A 25279-nucleotide genomic window follows, 5' to 3' on the forward strand; every position below is an offset into this window, starting at 1 on the left:
CGACTTCCGGCCCGGGCCGCGCAACGCGTCCTGGGACGGGAAAGGGGGAAGGCGGGGCCGAGGGCGGGACTTGTGCGGTGGGGCGGGGCTTACGACGAGGGCGGAGTTGCGAGTTTTACAGTGGCCGAAGAGAGGTGGCATCCTGTAGGTGGTCTAAAGGGCCGACTTGGAGTGAAGTCCCGCCACCTGTACTCAGGAAGAAAATCCTGAGGTGGCCACCCACGGATTGGGCTGGCCGGAAAGTTGAGAGCCCGCTCACGTCCACTCCGACTACCTATCACTGCTGTTCCTGGATGCGCTGGCATCCTGCGCCTGCCCTTTCGCCATTGCCCCTATCTATTAGCATCAAATCCCGGTTTGTTCGGTAGCAGTGCTTAAGAATCCAGTCTGCAGGAAGCGCAAATGATAAGAAGCGCAAATGATGATGGTTTTACTGGGTGAACTTTATGGGTACCCAAATCCAAGTAATCCACCCAGCCCTGCGCCCCCAAACAGCGTCTGACCTTTCTGTACTGTCACGCAGGAGACAAATACGTTCCGAAAGAATGTTAAATGTATTTAAAAGAGTTCTTTTTGAAAGGAGTGCCTACGAGACCGTGTTGAAATTGAGATTTGGTTAAGGCATTGACTGATTCCCCGAGCATCTCAATCCGCTGTTAACCCCAAACTCGAGTTCGTATACGTCCCCTTTACTTCCAGGTCATCCCAGAGCCCGGAGCCGCGGCTCTGATTCTCGTGAGAACCCCATTGCCCATTTCAGGGAAGCGCAAGGAAAATTGACTCGCTGGTGGGACACGGGGGCTTGCGGAGCGCGGAGGAGCGAGCCTGCGGTCCAGTCCTGGGCCCTACGGCCGCCGGAACTCCTCTTCGGTATCTTTCCGGGAAATTGTTTGGGTAAGGTTAAGTGGTCCATCGCCTGAATGATTAAAAGTTGTTACGTTGGGGGAGAAATGGGGGAAAAGACTGGCTTTTGGTTGTGAGCTAGAAACTACAAAACCGAGCTTCTTGGGAACAGCCTTTCAATCTAACAGGAAGTGGAGCATCACTGAAAGGGAGGGGCGGCCACCCGGTACTGTCCCCAGCTTTAGGCTTTCTCTTTGTGGGCAGCGTTTCATCCAGGTTATCAATCCAGCGAATGACGCCGGGTAAATGCAAACTTCTGGGTTTGGAGAAAGAGCAAAAAATGAGTAAGCGAGACGCCCCTTGCGTTTTATGATAACCAAGCTGCAAGCAAATAAATCGCCTAGGTCTCACTGCAGTCTTTTCTGCACCAGAGGTAAGGAAATAGCAAAATGCTCTCTGGTCAAAAAATTTTTTTACAATGAGGATATATCTGTTTTGCTCTCTTTCTTGGAACTTTATGAGTTTGTGGGGTAGTGAGTCTGTGTTTTTATTTTTGAAAATATAATGTATGTATTCTACAATTTTTAAAAAATGTTCATGTTAATTAAAACTGCTGTGTAAAAACAGCTAGATTCCAGAAATTAAGTTCTGCAAAGAGTATTTTGTCTTTGCCTTTCTTGGCCTATATTTCATTATTTTAATTTAAACAGAAAAACATAGAAATATTTTCAGTTAGTAGCATTTATTTATATTTTTAGGAAGCTTTTATATTAGCCAGAGGCTAAATTTTGCTCAACTGCACTACTGGGGAAAGGTTAAATGGGTACAAATTAGGTTAATATTTAAATATAAATATTTCGACTGCAGTTGAGTTTTTCCTCCAAAGCTGCTTTATTTCAATATGATGTAACTGGAGACAGGGGTTGGGGGGAGGGTGGTTCAGATGTATATATGGAAATAACTAAATTTCAGCAACTCATTTCCAGCATTCTCTTAACACATCAAGGTCAGCTGCAATTTGACCCTGTGTTTGTATTCTGCCTTTGAAAATAAATTCTTCATTTTGCCTATATTGCTACAGATGAGAAATTGTTCAATTGGTTTATGGAGAAGTCTGCAACACCGTTTTTCAAATAGTTTTGAAATAACTTGGAGAAACTTGAAATTTAATTTCAGTTACATTGGTTCTGGAACTCCTAAATTCCTATCTGCTTACTCCCAAAAATGGAAGATAGCTATTCCTGCAAAGAACTTTCAAAAAATGGCAATGCCACTTCACATTCTTTGATGGCATAATTACCAATTTCAGTTGTAAATATTTTCTTAGAAATATAATGGTTTATATAAATTTCCAATTTAGAAATGTAAATTGGACACTAAATCAGAAGTTCTATGAGTGGAAAATGACATCTGGCTTGTTTTGTCATCTTGAAATGATGTTTGTCCCATATATGTTAACCAATATATGTTGTCATATCAAAGTTATAGTTACTTTCTTTCATTCATTCAACGATCATTTAATGTGTCTATTATGTGCTAGGCTCTGTGCTAAGCAGAAAATTAAAGCTCCTGGATGAATTTTATGGGAAGAGGAAGCAGATGTGAGGACAGGGCAGATCAGTCCAGGATTTTAGAACTATGTGATGCTAAGATGTGTACAAGGGGTGCTCTTGGTACAGAGAGGAGGAACAAGTGTCACCTGATGAGTCTAGATACAGGCTAAGCCACTCCTTTGTCCCTTCAGTAACTGTATCATGAAAGAATATGCATTTGATAAATCAAAAATGATTCTTCAGCTCTATTCAGGTGGTCATTTTAGATGCAATATCTTGCAAGTCTCTTAATCACCTCTGAATTCCTTCATATATTATGAGTTTATAAGATTTATAAAATGGGTAGTAGATATATTCATGAACATTTTTAAACTAATGAATGAATTTCTGCCCTGAACTTTTATATAGTTGTTTAGATCATTGACTAATTAATTGTATTAGGTTAACTATGTGGACTCTATGGGGGGAAAAGCTCTAACTTCTTAGACATGTAATTGAGGACTGTGAGAAATGAAGCCCGAGAGGAGTAAGGGGCAGAAGGTCATCTCCAGCCGAAGTTCTGGCTCCCTTTGGGCAATAGTAAGGAATAGGAAGGATACCATCTGTCATTCCTCAGTAATGTAGTTAATCCTGACCTTTACCTGCAACTCTATTTTAAACCCTGTGTTTTTCTTTTAGTACTTCAAATTGAATGCCATATGAACCTTAAGTGAAAAAAGAGTTTTGATGATAGATAAAACTACAGATACTTAAAAGTCTAGAAATTGAATACAAGTGCAGGTTGCTGCGTCTGGAGGCCTTTCTGCATGGCATATATATTCTGGTTTCAAATGAGTAAACATTAGATCATCAGGATGATATGGGTGTACTGTTTCTGGATACTTAAAGAAAAGATGAAAACAAAAATATAGCAGTGTTAGCAAGAACCTCAGGAGGATGTCATCTACCTAGTCGCCTACATGTAATTTTTAGAACACAGTATAGAAAATTTTAAGTTCTAAAAATAATTCAAAGTCTATGGACCATGGCATTAAAGCATTTTTTTAAATTACTCCTGATTGACAAAAACATCACAGGAAATTCTTTGATTTCCCTTAATAGTGCCAAGAGAGCCTGTTCCTATCAATTACTGAAGCCATAAGGGAAAATTTTTCAAAAATTAAAACTTTACCATAATGAGGTAAGTACCAGTATTTTCCTTTTACTTTTTAAAAACTGTGGTAAAATACACAAATCTGCCATCTTAACCATTTTTAAGTGTGTAGCTCAGTAGTGTTAAGTGCATTGACTTTGTTGAGCAGTCAATCTCAAGAACTTTTTCATCCTGCAAAACAGAAACTCTGCAACCATTAAACAACTCTCCATTTCTCTGTTTCCCCGGTCCCCGGCAGCCACCTTTCTACTTTTCTGTTTCTTTGAATTTGACTATTCTAGATTCCTCATGTAAGTGAAATCATATAATATTTGTCCTTTTGTACTGGCTTATTTCACTGAGCATGACATCCTCAAGGTTCATCCATGCTGTAACATGTGTCAGAATTTCCTTCATTTTAAAGACTGAATAATATTTCATTGTATGTCTATACCACATTTGTTTATCCATTCATCTGTCAATGGAAATTTGGGTTGCTTCCACCTTTTGGCTCTTGTGAATAATACTGCTATGAACATAGGTGAAGTACCAGTATTTTTATCTGAGAAAAAATGTCTCCTATCGAGGTACTTTTGTTTCCTTGGAAATAAAGAGTTTTTACTTGAGCCAGGATCTGTTAGAAAATACTGCATTGCCTGTTTTAGATCTTAGCCATTGAAATAGTATTCCAGACTATAACATAAAGTCAATAAAAAGTTTATTCCTGTAAACTAGAACAAAGCTGAAAACAGAGACTACACAGAAAACACTGAAAATATGGAGGTAGGAGTTTGTTCAGACCCTCGACTCTTTCTGTGGCTCAGGAAACATCATTTAATATTCTCAGGCTCAGCTATCTCATCTACAGAATGGGGTGGCTGTATTTTAATTCCCGTGTCTCTAAAGATTTGAGATGTTAGGTAACACACAGAGGGAAAAGGTCTGACAACTTTTGTTACTACTGGTAAGCTCTGTGAGGGCAGGAATTGGAGGTCTTACTCATTATCAACCCTAGTGTCTGACAGTGCTGGGCTGAGTAAGCACCTAGGAATGTTTGTTTATGGACTACCATGGATATTCTGACCTTCCTCTAATAAAGCTAGGAAGCTCACATGAATTCGGATTGCATTGATTTTAGGTCTGACATCGAAAGCTATTTACATATTATAATTCATACAGATAAAATCTGTTTCTCTTCGAGAAACAATTTTGGAATGTGAGTTTATTTCTGAAAACCAGTATTGTGTAAAAAGTAAGAGGATTCTGTAGAACATTCCAAGGATCTGTCGCCCAGCAATCTTGCCTCCCCTCCGCTTTCTTGTGACTAAAACAGAGAGAAGTTCAAATGAAAAGCTTCAGTATTCCGGAATGGTAAAAATAATGTATTTGCAGATAGACTTGGTTTCTTTTTGACCCATTTCTTGAACTAATTTTGCATGACACTGTACTGAGCTAAAAATGCTTTTCTATTTCTAGGCTTTCTTCTTAGGATGCATTGACTCCTTGGATCCTTATAAGTAGTGGATGTTCCTCTTAGGAAGGCCATTCCTTCTCCTGCTCTGATATATGTCCATAGGTTTGATCATCGTCAAACATCATATCATAATTATCATCATAATAGCTACAGTTAGTTAGCAATTCCAAGAGGAAGATGCAAGACTGGAAGAAACTTTGATCTAGCATAATTGAGACCTATGCACTTTGAGGGTAGAGAGGCTTCTCTGCCTCAGTAACAAATGGCTGGATTGACAGAGGCAGTGCTTTAAGAAGACTTTCTACATAATATTTATATGTTATTTCCTCTTTAATTAATGATGAGAAAGCAAATCTAGTTAATTGAGAGTAGCTGCCTGAAGAAGTATTGAGAAGCAATTTGATGGTTTGTACAGGATGCCTTAGAAGGGGACAAAAATGCCAGGACTGACAAGCAGTCTTTGCTGCTGATAACAGGGCGAGACTGGGGAGGAAAGTGGAGACAGAGGTACTTGGTGTCTGCTATCTGTGTTTGATGGGCTTCCCAGGTAGCTCAGTGGTAAAGAATCCTCCTTCAATATAGGAGACCCAGTTTCAATCCCTGGGTCAGGGAGATCCCCTGTAGGAGGAAATGGCAACCCACTCCAGTATTCCTGTCTTGGAAATCCCAATATAGTACATGAGATTGCAAAGAATCAGACACTGCCTAGCAAATGAACACACATGTGCGCACACACACACACATACACACGTTTTTTCAGCACACACACATACACACACACAAACATGTTTTTTAGAGTTCATTTGAACCTGATATACCTGTAAGGGAATGACTCACTCAACCTGGCTGCCAGGAGGAGGACTTGCTTTTTAATGTGATCAATACAGAAATTCTTTCTTACAGCTTGCAGTGAGAAATGACCTGTGGCAGCAACTTTTGTTTTTCAAATGTGATATTGTAGTAAATGCAGCTATTTACCAATATGTTTTAGCATTTCTGTTTCAGAACTGTAGACTCAAAAGGACAGGAAAGGTCAATCTTAAGCCTTCTAAATGACAGAACTTAGATTGGGTCTCAGTGATCCTGTATATGTTGTAATCAGTTATACTGTCAATAAAAAAAAGATGAATCACTTTAACCCTAAGAGCCACTTCATGACACTGTAGATCCAGATTGTATGCATCTAAATTATCTGTTCAGATCACTGTACAACTGGTTGTAAACACAGCGAAACCACAAGTTAAATCTGTGATACTATGTGGATCCTTTTATTATTCATTACTTTAAGTCTATTCATATTCCTGCCTTTCTTATTCCTAAATAAATAATATCATTAACACAAAATAACGTATTTTGATTATTTGGACTGGTGAAAAAAGTAATGTGAGTTAAGACTCCCTGATGGGAGTTAGGGACTTCTCTGGTGGTCCAGTGATTAAAACTTCGTCTTTCAATGCAGGGGACGCAGGTTCAATCCCTGCATCATGGCCAAAAACATGCCTCATGGCCAAAAACCCAAAACATAAAACAGAAGCAATATTTTAACAAATTCAATAAAGACTTTAAAAAATATGGCTTACGTATTAAGAAAGGTGTTTCTTAAGAAGAACCACCATAAAAAAAAAAAAAAATAGATGGGTTCCTTAGAAGGAAAACTGAGGGAAGATCATTTAGGAAGGAGAGGATATCATGGTTGAAAATGAGAAAGCTGAATGGCATTTATAAAATACCATGAAAAGAATGAATTTCCTGAATAGGGGAAAATACAGAGGTAAAAGCTCTTCTTAGAATACTCTCTAGCACCTGGAAAAGACTCGTAAAGAACAGTAACATTTCATGTACTATTTCTGGCATTCTGGATTTTGCAATGAAATAAATTCTAGTGTGTGCTGCTTAAAACTAATGGAAGAGGCTTACTCTAAGCAATAATGAACGGACTTATGTGGTGTTCTGACTTAGTTTTCTGTTTCTGCCAGTTGTCCTGAAGTCTCTCTAGGTTTTTTCCAGTTTCTAAACAAAAATTAAATTTTCATTTCTCAACTAGCCAAGACTTTATCGTCTCTTTGTTTAAGTCATATATGCTGCCAGATTAAGGGTACAGCTTCTGGTTATTGTTACCAGAATTTACAAGGATGATATTATCTAATAAGTGATGGTTTTCTCCCAAGACAATTCAGCTTATTCTCCAAGAACTTCCATAGAAATAGGGATGTTCAAAAGTATTTAAATGCAGAATATCTTTGAAAAAATCAGACTTCTAGGATATCTTCTATAAAGTAGTTTTGGCCACAGAACTTAAAGTAGAAAGGTGACTTGTGTGGCCTGAGCTTTAGACCACATGTCATCATCGCTTCTCAGCCTTTTGGCTAAGATCGAGTGTAGACCACATGTCATGCCCTGATCCCCAGGTGGGGGATAACCCAGGTCTTTTATAGAGGGAAAGGTTTCTTAAGTCTTGACTGGATGTTAATTTGCATTTAATTTGAGGTTTTTTTTTTTTAATTTCAGGCATTTCTTATTCATTGTGAAGTTTGTTGTTGTTATTTAGTTATTGTGTCTGACTCTTTGCGACCCCATGGACTACAGACTACCAAGTTCCTCTGTCCGTGGGATTTCCCAGACAGGAACAGTGGAGTCGCTTGCCATTTCCTTCTCCAGGGGATCTTCCCAATCCATGGACTGAACCCGCATCTCCTGCTTTAGCAGGTGGATTCTTTACCCCCGAGCCACCAGGGAAGCCCCATTATGAAGTTTAAGACTGTTTAGATATAGATTCCCTCACTTTTTTCAACCACAGAGAATTGTGAACCTTGCTCAGAAAATGGCCAGGCACTCTTCTGGATTGCAGAGCCTGAGAGAAAGGGCCCTCAATACAGTCAGAGTCGAAAAGGAGGCTCAGTCAGTAGTTGTAATACCTGGAAACAAAGTGTGGTATGCGTTCCCCGTCCCCAGGATCACTGAGGATGGAGAGTGGTGAGAGAAACACTCACAGGGGAGGGGATGTTTGCAAGAGTCTTGCGGGTAGAAGGGCAGGGTATAGGAGTCTGGTGGGTGGGGAGAATGGGTTTTGTAGTGGAAAAGAGCATGTACAACATGTGGAGTCATGGTCAGCCTGCTGGCTGTAGGTACCGTAAGAGGAAAGTCCTTTTGGAATTGGGTGCCACACGTACCTTTGCCTCAGTTGAAACAACGTATGTCACCTACATGCCATAAACCTGGCCAGAAACTGCTCATCAGGTGTACGCTGATGTCTTCTGATTCTTCTTTCATGTTCACAAAAGGGAACCCCAGGTTGTAAATTAGCCTCTGTGTTCCACCTTGAAATGTCTTTATCTCGTGGCAGTGAAGGGCCCCTTTCTGAGCAACTATATGCTATAATCATCAGTTTTTTTGGCAAGTGCGTATTTTGGAGGATGAGCCAGAGGAGAAAACAATCTGTATAATATGAGGCAAATCTCATCGTGAAATGGCAGAATAGTTACTATTCTTCCACCATCTGTGGCATTAAAATGAAAATGACAGCTTCTCAGTGTATGACGTGACGCTGCTCATTGCTTTTATATCTTGTGAGTCAGAGGACATAACTAATCTTCTTTCATGCTGTGCTCTGGCTATTTGTTTTCAGCTTTTGTCTAGATAATTGTTGCTTTTTAATCCCAAGGAACTAGCCTGGAGTAAAGAATTCATCATTCAGTAGTGTTCCTTCTGAGGAACTCTGGTAGAAGATGTAGTAAATAACTGAATAGGAGGTCTTTGAAAATTCAGATTGCCTCATTCATTTAAAGACAAACACTAGAGAATTTGTAATTGTTGCTTCATTGTATTATTTACTTTCCTACTCTATCTTATGTCCACATTTAAGAAAATTTCTTAAAATTTCAAATAATGGTTTTCTAAAAGCTATCTCACTTTTCAAGTATTTAAAAATTCTGATATAATGACCCAGTCATTCCACTCCCAGGTACATGCCCAAAAGAAATGAAAACATATGTTCACAAAAAAATATGTACATGATTATTTGTAACAACAATGTTCATAATAGCAAAATGTGGAAGCAACCCAAATGTGCAACAACTGCTAACACGAACAAAATGTGGTATATCTGTACAATAGAATGTTATTTGGCAATAAAGAATTAAGTATGGATATATACTATGACATGGGTGAACCTTGAAAACATTTATGCTAAGTGAAAAAAGCCAGACACATAGGCTATATATTGTATGATCTCTTTTTAGGAAACGTCCAGAATAGCCAAACTATGGAGATAGAAAGTGGATCAGTGTTTGCTTGGTGCTGGGATGGAGAATGAGGGGAAATGGGGGTGAGGAGCGACTGCTAATGAGTAGGCCTTGGGTTTCTTTTTAGAGTGTTAAAAATATTATAAAATTAGATTTGGTTGCACAATTCTGTGTAGATACTAAAAGCTACTGAACTGTGTACTTTATATGGGTGAAGCTTATTGTATGTGAAATAAATGTTAATAAAGATGTAAAAAAATCAACATACCAATACTAATATTTATATTATCATATAGGTACCTTAGTGACAGTCTCATAAACTAATTTATGATGTATCCTTGCAGAATTTACCACAACCCAGTGGAAAGAGTCACGGACTGTGCCATCAGGGATCTAGGTCCTTTTTGGAATGAAGCAGGGTTTCAGAAAATACAAACAGAGATCATTTTAAATTTTATTTTTTTATTGTTTTTGGCTGCCCTGAATCTTCTTTGCTGTGCAGGGGCGTTCTATAGCTGCGGTGCACGGGCTTCTCATTGCCATCGCTTCTCTGGTTGTGGAGCACGGGCTCTAGGGCACTCGAGTTTCAGTAGCTGTAGCTCCCGGGCTCTACAGCACAGGCTCAGGAGTTGTGGTGAATGGGCTTAGTTGCTCCCCGGCATATGGGATCTTCCCAGACCAGGGATCAAACCCATGTCACCTGCATTGGTAGGCAGATTCTTAACCACTGGACCACCAGGGAGGTTTACAGATATACTTTTAAATTAAATTATTTTAATTCTTGATTCTTTCTAAGATGAAGTTTATCCAGGTGTATTCTCTCTCATATTCCCCATTCAAAACTCAAAGCTGTGAGTTAGATGATACATTCTTCTCTAGACAATGAACAGAAGAAAGCTATACACTGAAATCCAAATAGCTATATGAAGTCACCTTCTAAGGCTGTTTCCAGTGCATCTACAATAAAGTCGCAGACTTCAGCTGTTCTCAAAGTACAGAGATGCCACCTGCACTGCAGTCTATAAAGTTCTTACTTTCCTATACAGACTACACATTTTATATAACTTTATCGGTCTGTATGACTGCATGAAATATTTGCATTGTCTTTCCAAAGATATAAATTATTCATAACTCTCAAAACTTTTTTGATACAAGGAAAATAGGGGGTTAGAAGCTATCTGACAGAGGAAATTTCTACGATGGATATGGAGGAAAACTCCCACTTAAAAGTATATTATTGGTAAAAGTGAAACAGTCGTTCATGAATTCTCTTTGACAATGTCTGTTTATAGTGGGCTATAGAGATGAGTCTTCGTTACTTTTTCTCCACTAAACTGGCAGGTAGTTACCAGAATCTGCTTTATAGACTAGAGACACTGCTATATAAATTCTAGAACATGTTATTCCTATTCCGCTGTAGAAAACAAACATTAAGATCTCAATCAGGGTATACCTTAATGTAGTTGTCAGATGAATCTTAACTCTCAGTGCTTATAACCAGCCATTTTTATGCAGAACTGAAAATATGTTTTATGAGACTTGCTTTTGATGCAGTGTTAGAAGGATTATCAAGGTCTTTGAATCAAGACTATTAATTTATAATGGTTTCTGTTTGGTTTATCACATTAACAGTATGTGTTGTTTTAGGGACAGGTTATATACAATGAAGACATTTGTACTCTCAAACCTTAAATTGGCCATCCTTGAAAAATAATCATAGTAAAGCTGAGGTTACCTCAAAAATAATCTGTTTTATTCGTTTCTTAGAGTGAGGCCATGATGAAAGGGGAAACACAAAATTGCTTTTCTTAACAGAACAGGCTCCAGACAAAGTCCAGGAGAGAATATCCTTGAGAGCTCTCTGAAAAGATTACTGCAAGGGAACATTGCTTTTCGAATCTGGACTTTTGAAAAGTGAGAGTTGCTGAGTGACATTGACCATTCCCTTGTCCTTATGAGTAAGTTCTTCCTTTGCTTGCATAGCACTCAGTGCATTAGCACAGTATGTTGGAGTATGTTCTCCTTCCATCTTTGGAATTCTCCAGTCCCCACTCTTGTGAACTTTAAAAGATGTTAAAGGCATGGTCTATATGACCTCTCTACGTCCTTGTTGACCTATATAGAGAAAAACTATTTATACAGTGACACCGCACACCTCACAACGTGAAATAAGATCAGGGGAACTGGTGCCAAGTTTCCTCAATGAAAAAAAAGAAGATTAGTTGCACATCATTTGGATAGTGAAGTGAGATTTTGTTTGGAATCTAATGCTTCCAGAACGATGGCCGAGCTACAAGTGCCCAGCTGAAACCACAAGGGGTCCTTCGGATATATTCTCTTCATTACCACTATCCTAAATTAACTTTATTTACTTTATCTGTCTCTCCCTACTATTTCCTCTGCTATGAACAGCAGAGACATCGTCTATCTTATTCATTGCTATATGCACAGAACCTAAAATAGTGCTCAGTAATTATTTAATTTATTGAGTAAATAAGCAAATACTATGGCATGCAAAGCACAGAGTACAGTATCTAATAAGTAATAAACCATTATAATTGTTTGCTGCTGCTGCTTCTACCACTGTTATCTGATTCATATATGAGGATTATGCATATGATTTCATTTGGAAACAAGTTTGCTGCCAAAAGTTGTTTAAATTTAGTATACTGAAGTGTTTATATATACGTGTGTATGTGTATATATGTATATATCAGTTCAGTTCAGTCGCTCAGTCGTGTCCAACTCTTTGCGACCCCATGAATTGCAGCACGCCAGGCCTCTCTGTCCATCATCAACTGCCGGAGTCTACTCAAACCCATGTCCATCGAGTCGGTGATGCCATCCAACCATTTCATCCTCTGTCGTCCCCTTCTCCTCCTGCCCCCAATCCTACCCAGCATTAGGGTCTTTTCCAATGAGTCAACTCTTCGCATGAGGTGGCCAAAGTATTGGAGTTTCAGCTTCAACATCAGTCCTTCCAATGAACACCCAGGACTGATCTCTTTTAGGATGGATTGATTGGATCTCCTTGCAGTCCAAGGGACTCTCAAGAGTCTTCTCCAACACCACAGTTCAAAAGCATCAATTCTTCGGTGCTCAGCTTTCTTCACCGTCCAACTCTCACATCCATACATGACCACTGGAAAAACCATAGCCTTGACTAGATGGACTTTTGTTGGCAAAGTAATGTCTCTCCTTTTAAATATGCTATCTAGGTTGGTCATAACCTTCCTTCCAAGGAGTAAGCGTCTTTTAATTTCATGGCTGTAATCACCATCAGCAGTGATTTTGGAGCACAAAAAAGTAAAGTCTGACACTGTTTCCACTGTTTCCCCATCTATTTCCCATGAAGTGATGGGACCAGATGCCATGATCTTAGTTTTCTGAACGTTGAGCTTTAAGCCAACTTTTTCATTCTCCTCTTTCACTTTCATCAAGAGGCTCTTTAGTTCTTCTTCACTTTCTGCCATCAGGGTGGGGTCATCTGCATATCTGAGGTTATTGATAATTTATCCCGGCAATCTTGATTCCAGATTGTGTTTCCTCCAGCCCAGCGTTTCTCATGATGTACTCTGCATATAAGTTAAATAAGCAGGGTGACAATATACAGCCTTGACATACTCCTTTTCCTATTTGGAACCAGTCTGTTGTTCCATGTCCAGTTCTAACTGTTACTTCCTGACCTGCATACAGGTTTCTCAAGAGACGGGTCAGACGTCTGGTATTCCCATCTCTTTCAGAATTTCCCACAGTTTATTGTGATCCACACAGTCAAAGGCTTTGGCATAGTCAATAAAGCAGAAATAGATGTTTTTCTGGAACTCTCTTGCTTTTTCGATGATCCAGTGGATATTGGCAATTTGATCTCTGGTTCCTCTGCCTTTTCTAAAACCAGCTTGAACATCTGGAAGTTCACGGTTCACGTATTGCTGAAGCCTGGGTTGAAGAATTTTGAGCATTACTTTACTAGCGTGTGAGATGAATGCAATTGTGTGGTAGTTTGAGCATTCTTTGGCATTGCCTTTCTTTGGGATTGGAACGAAAACTGACCTTTTCCAGTCCTGTGGCCACTGCTGAGTTTTTATAAGAAAAACTTGTACACCTTAAATATATATAATTTTATGTGTCAATGATATCTCAATAAAGCCATTTAAATAATTAGTATACTACTAAGAGAAATATATACTAATTATTTAAATAGTTACTAAGAGAAATATAGGGCTTCCCAGGTGGCTCAGTGGTAAAGAATCTGGCTGCCAATGTAGATGTGGATTCAATCCCTGGGTTGGGAAGATCCCCTGGAGAAGGAAATGGCAATCCACTCCAGTATTCTTGCCTGGGAAATCCCATGGACAGAGGAGCCTGGTGGGCTACAGTCCATGGAATCACAAAGAGTCATATATGACTGCGTGACTAAACAACAACAACAAAAGAGAAATATAATCCAGTTTGAAAATAATAATCTCAGTTCCAAATTTTTAGTTGTGAAATGAGGGCAAGTTTTAGAATATGCTGCTTAATTCTTCCTGTGTATAGATGTTCTTTTGTCTGCAACTGCAAAGCAGTCAGGGAAGGGAAGGTTTATTCACTGCACTTTTTGTCTTAGGCTAAATCAAAAAGGCAGGAGGAACTGAACTTGAATAACTAAAGGGTGATTAACCTTTCTCTCCTTAAAAAAGCAGAGGCAAAACCATGGTAACTAGTAAGAATGCTAAGATTCTGCATTTTACTTCCATTTCTACTCCAGGTGTTGCCACATCTGCAAACTCCCAGGAAGAGTGATGGGAATTCGCGTGCTTCGTCTCTCTTTGGTGGTCATCCTTGTGTTACTGCTGGTAGCTGGGGCTTTAACCACTTTACTCCCTAATATCAAAGAAGACAAGATGCTCACTTTGCGTAGGGAGATAAAATCTCAGGGCAAGCCCACCCAGGATTCCTTTACTCTCATAATGCAGACGTACAACAGAACAGATCTCTTATTGAGACTTTTAAATCATTATCAGGCAGTACCATATCTGCACAAAGTGATTGTGGTATGGAACAATGTTGGGGAGAAGGGACCAGAGGAGTTATGGAACTCCCTAGGGCCTCACCCTGTCCCCGTGAACTTCAAAGCACAGACCACAAACAGGATGAGAAATCGACTCCAGGTCTTTCCTGAACTGGAAACCAAAGGTGAGTTGCAGCTGGGTTTTTAGTCTGACAGGGCTGCAGTTAACCAGAACTGGGGACTCATGTGTGGCTTTGGGGCCTCCTACTTACCTTAATTGTCTGGAGAAAAGAGGGAAATTTAATCATGAGAAAGCATTTTGAAAAACTTAAGAGGCAGTTTCCCAGATGTCAAGAAGCAGTCTCCCGGGGAAGAAATCACATATATCTTGCCACAGTGATAAAGAGGTTAATTAATATTATAAAAGAAGACATGCTATGATTACATCTTATTGCATCACAGAAGTTAGTAAAATGCTATTTAACTTATGCTTGATGTGTTTTGCCACCTTCTTTTCCTCCCACTCATAGCAGTTACATGAGCTTGTAATTTGCTTAAAAGAACCTTGGTTTTATTTATTTATAGGTTCATTAGTTTCTGGGCTTCCTTGGTGGCTCAGATGGTAAAGCATCTGCCTGCAATGTGGGAGACCCAGGTTCAATCCCTGGGCTGGAAAGATCCCCTGGAGAAGGAAATGGCAACTCACTCCAGTACTCTTACCTGGAAAATTCCATGGACTGAGGAGCCTGGTAGGCTACAGTTCATGGGGTCACAAAGAGTCAGACACAACTGAGTGACTTCACTTTCTTTCACTTTCACTTTCATTAGTTTCTAGGATAATGGATGATAACTACATGATAATCTCCCTCTTTGGAAATTATAAAATCAATTATAATTCAAGTAAAAACTTTTTCTGCTAGATAAATCTTTAAGAATACATTTTTTATTTACTGATTTCATTCAGAAAATACTTCATCTGAAAGATCTATAAAGACACCACTGTATCTTACAACTTCTGTCTTCACTTCCAAACTGTTTGATTTAAATTCTTTTTCTTTCATTTCAGCGGTGTTAATAGTAGATGATGACTTGCTAATTAGCGCCCAGGACCTTGTTTTCGCTTTTTCTGTGTGGCAGGTAATGTTGCTACATGCTTTATGAAATCATCAATATAAAGTCTGATCTAGTGTTTAACCAGAACAACATGGTTTAAATATGGGGGTTACCCAGATTAGTGTAGACAATATTTATCTAAAAAGGAGATTACTTTGTCATAAAGTAATCAGATTTCCTGAGCTCAGTTAAGCTAACTGACAGTTATGATATCTTTTATCTATAGTTGATTTAAATTTGATATATTGGGGAGAAGAGCTAGAATTGCCTTCCAAAGAACAATGAGGAAATGATCTGGTATAGGACAGAGCAAAGACTATAATCCTGAGACACTTTCCACAAGGCCACAGACCTGTATCTCAAATGAAGCGTACTTCTGTATTAATGTTGCATAGAGCTTCCTTTGAAAGAAATAATTGATTATATCCACAAAATTTAATTCTGAAACCATTGTTTAAAAAATAATATTAATAATAATTCTACATGCACCATTGTGGTGGCAGATTTTTCCCCCCTTAAATCCCACTGGTATAAATAGGCATTAATTGCCTGGTAGTCTATAAAGACACCTTTTTCCTATTGAATATTTGTTCATAGTAGCCAGCTTTTACAAGTTTCACTACAAGTACCTGAAAGCAGAATTGCATACAAATAGTCTGAAGCCTGTCCAGTAATTAAACACTGTGCTACCCAATAAGTGGTCTAATTTGCACTGTAGTAACTCTCCTTGATTAGCAGCTTGAGATGTGACAACATTAGGTATTAATGGTAAGCAGTCACAGTACTCTACAGATACCAGCATTTTCAAAACTTCAGTTTTCAGCTTCATGCTTAGCGTACTGATCAACACATTTTTTCCATATCAGCAATTTTTCCAGCCCCAGAAATAAAAGCTTCCCAAGCAAAAATTTCTAATGTAATACTCCAGCTGTGAGATTTTTATTTCAGGTGAAAAAATCAATTTTCTGAAAATGTCAGGTTTGGGGAAATATGAGAACTACGGTTAATTAGAACAATACAAGTAAACCATGATTAAAGATGGATAAATATGATTTTAAGTTTCATCCATAAAACTGTCAAGAACAGTTTCAATCCATTGCCCAAGATAATCTGACTCCTAAAGTTCAGTCCCATTGGTGCCCTATGGAATATAGAGATTTGGGGCATAGAGACAAGCAGGATTAGAACAGACACACGTCTGTGCCTTTGCACTTAACCATGACCTCCATTTGCAGTGCCTTTCCTTTTCCTGCTCTAGCCATCTGTGAAATCTCTGTCATCCTCCTAGATTATGTAAGTGGTACCTTGTCTCTGAGGCCTCCCAGTGTTCATCCTCCCAAGCCCCTGATGTTCCCCTTTACCTCCCAACAACACACTTGTCACTCTGTCCTCAGTGCTGTCCTGAGAATTACTCAGCTGCATTTACAGCTTTCTCTACAGTGTGGTAATTCCTAGTTCATGTATCTGTATCATACTCTCCCTAGACTATGCATTCTCTGACATGGGATTAAATCCAGACTGATTTGTATGTGTGTGTGTGTCCCTAGTTTAGCTAGCGTCTGTTCAGTAAATGAGTGAAACTCAAGGTATTTATGAGATGGAACTAAACCTTTTTCAGTTCATATTTCTTTTCCATGACTCACTGCTTTTCTTTGTTTGCTGATTTTTGTTTTATTTTTAGTCATTCTCATCCTACTATTATTGCTTTAATACCATCCTTTCTTCATAGATCCTGACACATCTCTTCATATATATATATACATATATATATATATATACAAGCACGTATATATATGACTTCCCCCGTGGCTAAGCAGTAAAGAATCCAGCTGTAGTATAGAAGATGCAGAAGACACCGATTTGGTCCCTGGGTCAGGAAGATCCCCTGGAGGAGGAAATAGAACCCACTCCAGTGTTCTTGCTGGGAAAATCCCATGGGCAAAAGAGCCAGTGGGCTATGGTCCATGGGGTCACAAAGAGTCAGACACAACTGAAGCAACAATATACATATATATATATGTATAGGTGTGTGTATATATATACACACACCTATACATATTGACCTTTGAGTAACACAAGCTTGAAGCATACAGGTCCACTTACACTCAGATATTTTCAATAAATACATACCATATTACTACATGATGCGTGGTTGGTTGAATCTGTAGATGCAGAACCATGGATATTGAAGGCTGACTATAAAGTTATACATGAATTTTCCATTATACTGTCAGTTGGTATCCTTAACTCCTGCATTGTTTAAGGGTCAACTGTATATATATGTGTGTGTGTGTGTGTGTGTGTGTGTGTGTGTGTGTGTGTATTTTGTTTTTTAAAGAAAAGGGATAAAAATAAAACATTGTTTAAAACCAACAGTAACTTTCAAAAACATTGAAATAAACATGGAAAATCAGTAAAATGATACATGTACATCCATAATTTTATTTACTCCTAAGAGATTAAAACAGTTTTTCAAAATAATCATGTATCTTCTTAATCTCCTATAATAAGCATTGTTCATATAGTCAACTTCTTTTACAGTAAGCTCTGAAAAACCAGACTCTCTGGTAACTAGAATTTATTAATATCAAATAATATGTGAATTGAGAGACTATTTGAAAGGTCAGAAATTTTTTTAAAGAGATTTGGGTTATGATGGAATTTGAACTTTAAACTTACCAGGACATAGATTTATGAAGTTGCCTGGAGTTAAAGGAAATTGAGATGTAGAAGCCAGGAATAAAATAACACTGACAAATCAGTTTAATTCTTTCTGTAATAAATCATTGCCTTTTTCACTGTGTTAGCTCTAAAGAAATGCCACACCGAATTATTCTTATTTTTTCTTTTTTTATCTTTTCAGCAATTTCCTGATCAAATTGTAGGATTTGTTCCCAGAAAGCATGTGTCTACTTCCTCTGGTATCTACAGCTATGGAGGTTTTGAACTGCAGACACCAGGAGTTGGAAATGGTGATCATTATTCCCTGGTCCTGATTGGAGCCTCATTCTTCCACAGCAAATACCTGGAACTCTTTCAGAGGCAGCCTGCAGCCGTCCATGCTTTGTTAGATGAGACGCAGAACTGTGATGACATTGCCATGAATTTTATCATCGCCAAGCACACTGGGAAGACTTCAGGGGTATTTGTGAAACCTGTAAACATAGCCAATTTAGAAAAAGAAACCACCGGTGGCTATTCTGGAATGTGGCATCGAGCTGAGCACTTTCTGCAGAGGTCTTATTGTATAAATAAGCTTGCTAACATCTATGACAGCATGCCCTTAAAATACTCCAACATTATGATTTCTCAGTTTGGTTTTCCGTATGCCAATCACAAAAGTAAAATGTGAGAGTGAAACAGACAAACAAAAACAAACCTCAAAACTACTTGTTATTTGAGTAGCTTCTTTGTGCTCTGGTTGGTCTTTTTATTTATTTATTTTTAAGCAACATCATGAACATTTTTTCTACTCCAGAAGTCTCTACAAAGGGGAAGAATGCGTGGGGCTTCTAGGATGTACAATTTACATGTGCTTCAAAACCCAAGAAGCTGATATTATCCAGATAGGTCTTGTGATAAGTCTTCATTCATGGATATAATTCCTTGGTCAACAATTTTATTGTTTACAGCTCAGACTGTTTGACAGTTTTTTTAAATTGAAGTATAGTTGATTTACAGTGTAGTGATAATGCTCTACGATTTTGTTTTTTGACTCCTGGCACTTGCCTTAAGGACCTTTAGCAAGCCGTTTCCAGGATCAAAATCTCCAGAGAAGTATTTCTCAGCTTTTTCATTCAAGGATGATTATTTTCATTTGAAGCCTGAAATGCCTCTTTCTCAAAAGACTGTGGTGTAGGAAAAAGCCATGTGAGGAGAGAATAGTCTCAATCCCATATAAAAACAAGTGGAGATTTTGTGACTATCAGGGTTTCAATTCTGGTTCTTCCAACCAGCCCTTTCCAGGACTAGCTCGTCCCAGCATGGTTTTGATGCAACCATCAGTGCTTTCTGTGGTTAAGTCTGTTGTGACTGGTTGGGTTAATTTTAGTAGCTGAATGATGTCTAGTTGTTTGCTTGACTTTTGTGAACATTTACTGCATGGATCACAAAAAAGTGCAGCCTGTATTTCTTATATGCAACTTCTATGCAGCAAGGAGCTAATGTGTTACTAGATTCAGGTCCTGCATTTTGGCACTGAATCTGACTTTGAGATTGTACATTAATTTTTAGATTTTATTTAAAAGATGTATTGTTTAAGGAACATGTGTAAAATAACTCTTCTGACAGAGTGATTGAGTAGGACCAGGCAGAAATTAAAACCCTTACTATCAGATGATATTTATTGTTATAAAAGCATAAGTTATCTCATGGATACTAAAATGTTATGTGTGTTACACACAAAGTCAGTCTCTTGGATTCTGAATTCCCCCTCCGAGCCCCTGCTGCCAAAAGATTCAGAGATCATGATGAAATTTGAATTACATAGATGTATAAAAAAAATAAAAGACCTCAGTCATAGCAGAGAAATTCCACAGGGAGCCTGCGTCAGTTCATTGTTAAGTTGCCCACTCTCTGTTACATGAATTAGTATCTGCTCCACACTGTCTGTGTTTGGTCCTTAATTCACTACTGGTGGAAAGGAATACTTAATTAAGCCTCTTTCTACCACATTCTCCCCTTCCTATTCTCCCTCCTCCCATATTCCATAATGGTCTCAAAATGGCACAGCTATGAAAATAATCATGGTTAATGTTCCAACAATGAGATCTCTTGTGCAGTTAGCTCGGTGTGTATTGTTCCTTTACATGGGCATGTGTATGTGTCTTAATGCCATCTGAGAAAACCAGTAGAACTTGAAGCCTCACTAAAAATCTATAGTGTTAATTATCTGCTTTGTCCAACCTTGGTAGTGATTATTTTTTTTTTTGCCTCTTGAGATTGACAGATAAATAAAATAAACTTTTACCATCCAGATGTTTTTGTTAATTAAGCAGACTCATGCTTCTGTTGTCCGTATTCACACAAATTTCCAAATATTCTCATATTGCTTAGACTAAGGTAGGGCTATCTGCTACATTCCCCATGAGAAAATTTTCCAGTGGGAAAATATTCTTAGATTTTTTCATCTTCTATTCTTAAACATCTTTTCTTCAGCATCACTTAACTTGCTCATACATATTTCAGACATTGCAGAGCAAATATGAAAACAAAAGTGAAGTTCAATCTGTATTACAAAGACTCTTGTGTTGATTGGGACTAAACTTCTACACAAGTGGCACTAATGGTAAAGAACCCACCTGCCGTTGCAGAAGACATAAGAGACACAGATTCTATTCCTGTGTCGGGAAGATCCCCTGGAGGAGGGCCTGGCAACCCACTCCAGTATTCTTGCCTGGAGAATCCTATGAACAGAGGAGCCTGGCAGACTACAGTCCATAGGATCACAAAGAGTCGGACATGACTGAAGCGACTTAGCACTCGTACAATTTTCCCTTCATGCCTCTTATTCTTACTCCAGATGATCTGGGGCAAAGATGATGCTCAGGCTTAAAACTACATAAGAAAAGCAGCATAGTTTAGAGGTTAAGTGTGCCAGTACAGTACTTGGGCTCAAATCCTTCCTGTATCTCATACTTACTTAACCTCTTGGAGCTTCAGTTTCCTCATCTGCAAAAGTGAGAATAATATCTACATAGGGATTCTGAAAGAGATGGGAATACCAGACCATCTGACCTGTCTCTTGAGAAACCTGTATGCAGGTCAGGAAGCAACAGTTAGAACTGGACATGGAACAACAGACTGGTTCCAGATAGGAAAAGGAGTCCGTCAAGGCTGTATATTGTCACCCTGCTTATTTAACTTATATGCAGAGTACATCATGAGAAACGCTGGGCTGGAGGAAACACAAGCTGGAATCAAGATTGCCGGGAGAAATATCAATAACCTCAGATATGCGGATGACACCACCCTTATGGCAGAGAGTGAAGAAGAACTAAAGAGCCTCTTGATGAAGGTGAAGGAGGAGAGTGAAAAAGTTGGCTTAAAGCTCAACGTTCAGAAAACTAAGATCATGGCATCTGGTCCCATCACTCCATGGGAAATAGATGAGGAAACAGGGGAAACAGTGTCAGACTTTATTTTTTTGGGCTCCAGAATCACTGCTGATGTTGATTGCAGCCATGAAATTAAAAGACGCTTACTCCTTGGAAGGAAGGTTATGGCCAACCTAGATAGCATATTTAAAAGCAGAGACATTACTTTGCCAACAAAAGTCCATCTAGTCAAGGCTATGGTTTTCCAGTAGTCATGTATGGATGTGAGAGTTGGACGGTGAAGAAAGCTGAGCACTGCAGAATTGATGCTTTTGAACTGTGGTGTTGGAGAAGACTCTTGAGAGTCCCTTGCACTGCAAGAAGATCCAATCAATCCATCCTAAAAGAGATCAATCCTGGGTGTTCATTGGAAGGACTGATGTTGAAGCTGAAACTCCAATACTTTGGCCACCTCATGCAAAGGATTGACTCATTGGAAAAGACCCTAATGCTGGGTAGGATTGGGGGCGGGAGGAGAAGGGGACGACAGAGGATGAGATGGTTGGACGGCATCACCGACTCGATGAACATGGGTTTGGGTAGACTCCGGGAGTTGGTGATGGACAGAGAGGCCTGGCGTGCTGCAATTCATGGGGTCGCAAAGAGTCGGACGCGACTGAGCGACTGAACTGAACTGAACTGAACTGAGGGGTTTGTTTTAAGGAATAAAGGAGATAGCTTGTGTAAATATAAGCACAGAGACTTGCCCATTTAAAAATGGTCAGTAAAGGAAAGCTGCTGGGATGTGTATGGACAATGAGTGTATGCTCAGTCATGTCTGACTTTTGGGACCTCATGGACTGTAGCCTGCCAGGCTTTTCTGTTCGTGGGATTATCCCGGCAGAAATACCGGAGTGGGTCGCTATTTTCTCCTCCAGGGAATCTTCCCGACCCAGGGATTGAGCCTGCATCTCCTGCATTGCAAGTGGATTCTTTACCACTGAGCCACCAGGGAAGCCCATCATTGACAATAAGGGCAGTTAATTCTATGTTATCAGAAAGGCTCCTGAATCCACCAGGTGAGATACTAGGGAAATTGTTTCTACATAACAGTGTTCTACATAACCATGGCAGTTTTCATCTCATTTTCTTTATTTCAAATGCCCCTCTTCATATTAAGACAGTGCATATTCATTCTAGCAATTTTGGCATATTCAGTTCAGTTCAGTTCAGTTGCACAGTCATGTCCGACTCTTTGAGACCCCATGAATTAGAGCACGCCAGGCCTCCCTGTCCATCACCAACTTCCAGAGTTTACCCAAACCCATATCCATCAAGTTAGTGATGCCATCCAACCATCTCATCCTCTGTCGTCCCCTTCTCCTCCTGCCCCCAATCCTTCCCAGCATTAGGGTCTTTTCCAATGAGTCAACTCTTCACATGAGGTGGCCAAAGTATTGGAGTTTCAGCTTCAACATCAGTCTTTCCAATGAACACCCAGGACTGATCTCTTTTAGGATGGATTGATTGGATCTCCTTGCAGTCCAAGGGACTCTCAAGAGTCTTCTCCAACACCACAGTTCAAAAGCATCAATTCTGCGACACTCAGCTTTCTTCACCGTCCAAATCTCACATCCATACATGACCACTGGAAAAACCATAGCCTTGACTGGACGGACTTTTGTTGGCAAAGTAATGTCTTTGCTTTTAAATATGCTAGCTAGTGTGGCCATAACCTTCGTTCCAAAGAGTAAGCGTCTTTTAATTTCATGGCTGCAATCACCATCTACAGTGATTTTGGAGCCCAAAAAAATAAAGTCTGACACTGTTTCCCCATCTATTTGCCATGAAGTGATGGGACCAGATGCCATGATCTTAGTTTTCTGAACATTGAGCTTTAAGCCAACTTTTTCACTCTCCTCTTTCACTTTCATCAAGAGGCTCTTTAGTTCTTCTTCACTTTCTGCCATAAGGGTGGTGTCATCTGCATATCTGAGGTTATTGATATTTCTCCCAGTAATCTTGATTCCAGCTTGTGTTTCCTCCAGCCCAGCGTTTCTCATGATGTACTCTGCATAGAAGTTAAATAAGCAGGGTAACAATATACAGCCTTGAGATACTCCTTTTCCTATCTGGAACCAGTCTGTTGTTCCATGTCCAGTTCTAACTGTTGCTTCCTGACCTCATACAGGTTTCTCAAGAGACAGGTCAGATGGTCTGGTATTCCCATCTCTTTCAGAATTTTCCACAGTTTATTGTGATGCACACAGTCAAAGGCTTTGGCATAGTCAATAAAGCAGAAATAGATGTTTTTCTGGAACTCTGTTGCTTTTTCGATGATCCCGTGGATGTTTGCAATTTGATCTCTGGTTCCTCTGCCTTTTCTAAAACCAGCTTGAACATCTGGAAGTTCATGGTTCATGTATTGCTGAAGCCTGGCTTGGAGAATTTTGAGCATTACTTTACTAGCATGTGCTGCTACTGCTAAGTCACTTCAGTCATGTCCGACTCTGTGTGACCCCATAGACGGCAGCCCACCAGGCTCCTTCGTCCCTGGGATTCTCCAGGCAAGAATATTGGAGTGGGTTGCCATTTCCTTCTCCAGTGCAGGAAAGTGAAAAGTGAAAGTGAAGTCGCTCAGTCGTGTCTGACTCTTCGCAACCCCATGGGCTGTAGCCTACCAGTCTCCTCCGTCCATGGGGTTTCCCAGGCAAGAGTACTGGAGTGGGGTGCCATTGCCTTCTCCGAGATAAGTGCAATTCTGCGGGTAGTTTGAGCATTCTTTGGCATTGCCTTTCTTTGGGATTGGAATGAAAACTGACCTTTTCCAGTCCTGTGGCCACTGCTGATTTTTCCAAATTTGCTAGCATATCGAGGGCAGCACTTTCACAGCATCATCTTTCAGGATTTGAAATAGTTCAACTGGAATTCTATCACCTCCACTAGCTTTGTTTGTAGTGATGCTTTCTAAGGCCCACTTGACTTCATATTCCAGGATGTATGGCTCTAGGTGAGTGATCACACCATCGTGATTATCTGTGTCGTGAAGATCTTTTTTGTACAGTTCTTCTGTGTATTCTTGCCACCTCTTCTTAATATCTTCTGCTTCTGTTAGGTCCATACCATTTCTGTCCTTTATCGAGCCTATCTTTGCATGAAATGTTCCTTTGGTATCTCTAATTTTCTTGAAAAAGTCTCTAGTCATTCCCAATCTGTTGTTTTCCTCTATTGGTATATTCAGAATGGTATAAAGAAGAAATTAAAAGCCTACCACATTAACAATCACTAAACATTTTTGTGTCTATTCCTTCTTACTTTTCTAGGCATATGTTTTAATAGCATGATTTGTTTGGTATTTCATTGGATATATAAACCTTAGTTTATGTAATCAATCATACTGCTATTCTATTAGATAATATCTTATTATTCTAACAACATTTGGGCAAGCATCCTTGCCTTGGACAAATATCTTTGAGCATACCTATAATGATTTCTTTAAAATCAAGTCTAAAAAGTCTAATGCCTGGATCCATTTAGTAGTTGTATTTTAGGGTTTTTAATACATATTGCTATATGCCCCCAGAAGCATTCCCATAGCTACAGTATTTCTGCATCCAAGAGCACCTGTTTCTCATCAGACTTCCCAACATTGCATATTATTTAAAATATTCTTAATTTCATTTTCTATGCACAAAATACTCAAATGTTGCAGAATTTGGAAAGACTTGGGCTATGTTAATAACTCCATGTTGAGAAGGCTGAAAATCAGGCAATCAACTGTCAGATGAAAGATTCCGGGACAATATAAGCTTTGGGAATCTTCTGAAGTGCTTCCAAAAATTCTTTGCTCCCAGGATGGAGTATAGGCAATGAATTGTTGGCTCTTTGCTGGTCC

At 39.3% G+C, this 25279-nt stretch overlaps 1 protein-coding gene across 8 annotated transcripts; it reads left to right on the plus strand.

Moving 5' to 3' along the window:
- Window positions 1-72: 72 nt before the first annotated feature.
- On the plus strand, window positions 73-20324 carry EXTL2 (exostosin like glycosyltransferase 2). Of its 8 annotated transcripts, XM_081493144.1 has the most exons (7): window positions 738-894; window positions 1108-1276; window positions 3498-3576; window positions 11059-11201; window positions 13994-14421; window positions 15303-15373; window positions 18213-20324. In XM_081493144.1, the coding sequence occupies exons 5-7, from the start codon at window positions 14028-14030 to the stop codon at window positions 18699-18701; spliced, it is 954 nt and encodes a 317-aa protein (XP_081349270.1). In that variant the 5' UTR covers window positions 738-894; window positions 1108-1276; window positions 3498-3576; window positions 11059-11201; window positions 13994-14027; the 3' UTR covers window positions 18702-20324. The 8 variants fall into 8 exon arrangements, with proteins under 8 accessions (XP_081349266.1, XP_081349274.1, XP_081349269.1 ...); XM_081493140.1 differs by lacking the exon at window positions 11059-11201 and having other exon boundaries at window positions 73-894; XM_081493145.1 differs by lacking the exon at window positions 1108-1276 and having other exon boundaries at window positions 427-894.
- The last annotated feature ends 4955 nt before the right edge of the window (window positions 20325-25279 follow it).

This window comes from Giraffa tippelskirchi, chromosome 5 (genome assembly GCF_054371585.1).
Source record: "Giraffa tippelskirchi isolate mGirTip1 chromosome 5, T2T-mGirTip1v1.2.pri, whole genome shotgun sequence".
Classification (NCBI taxonomy): Eukaryota; Metazoa; Chordata; class Mammalia; order Artiodactyla; family Giraffidae; genus Giraffa; species Giraffa tippelskirchi.

Bases quoted from the DNA above. Each gene is read 5' to 3' on its own strand.
- EXTL2 (XM_081493140.1), top strand. The intron at 14,422-15,302 runs GTGAGTTGCAGC...CTTTCATTTCAG, and splicing joins TCCTGAACTGGAAACCAAAG to CGGTGTTAATAGTAGATGAT. The intron at 15,374-18,212 runs GTAATGTTGCTA...TTATCTTTTCAG, and splicing joins TCGCTTTTTCTGTGTGGCAG to CAATTTCCTGATCAAATTGT.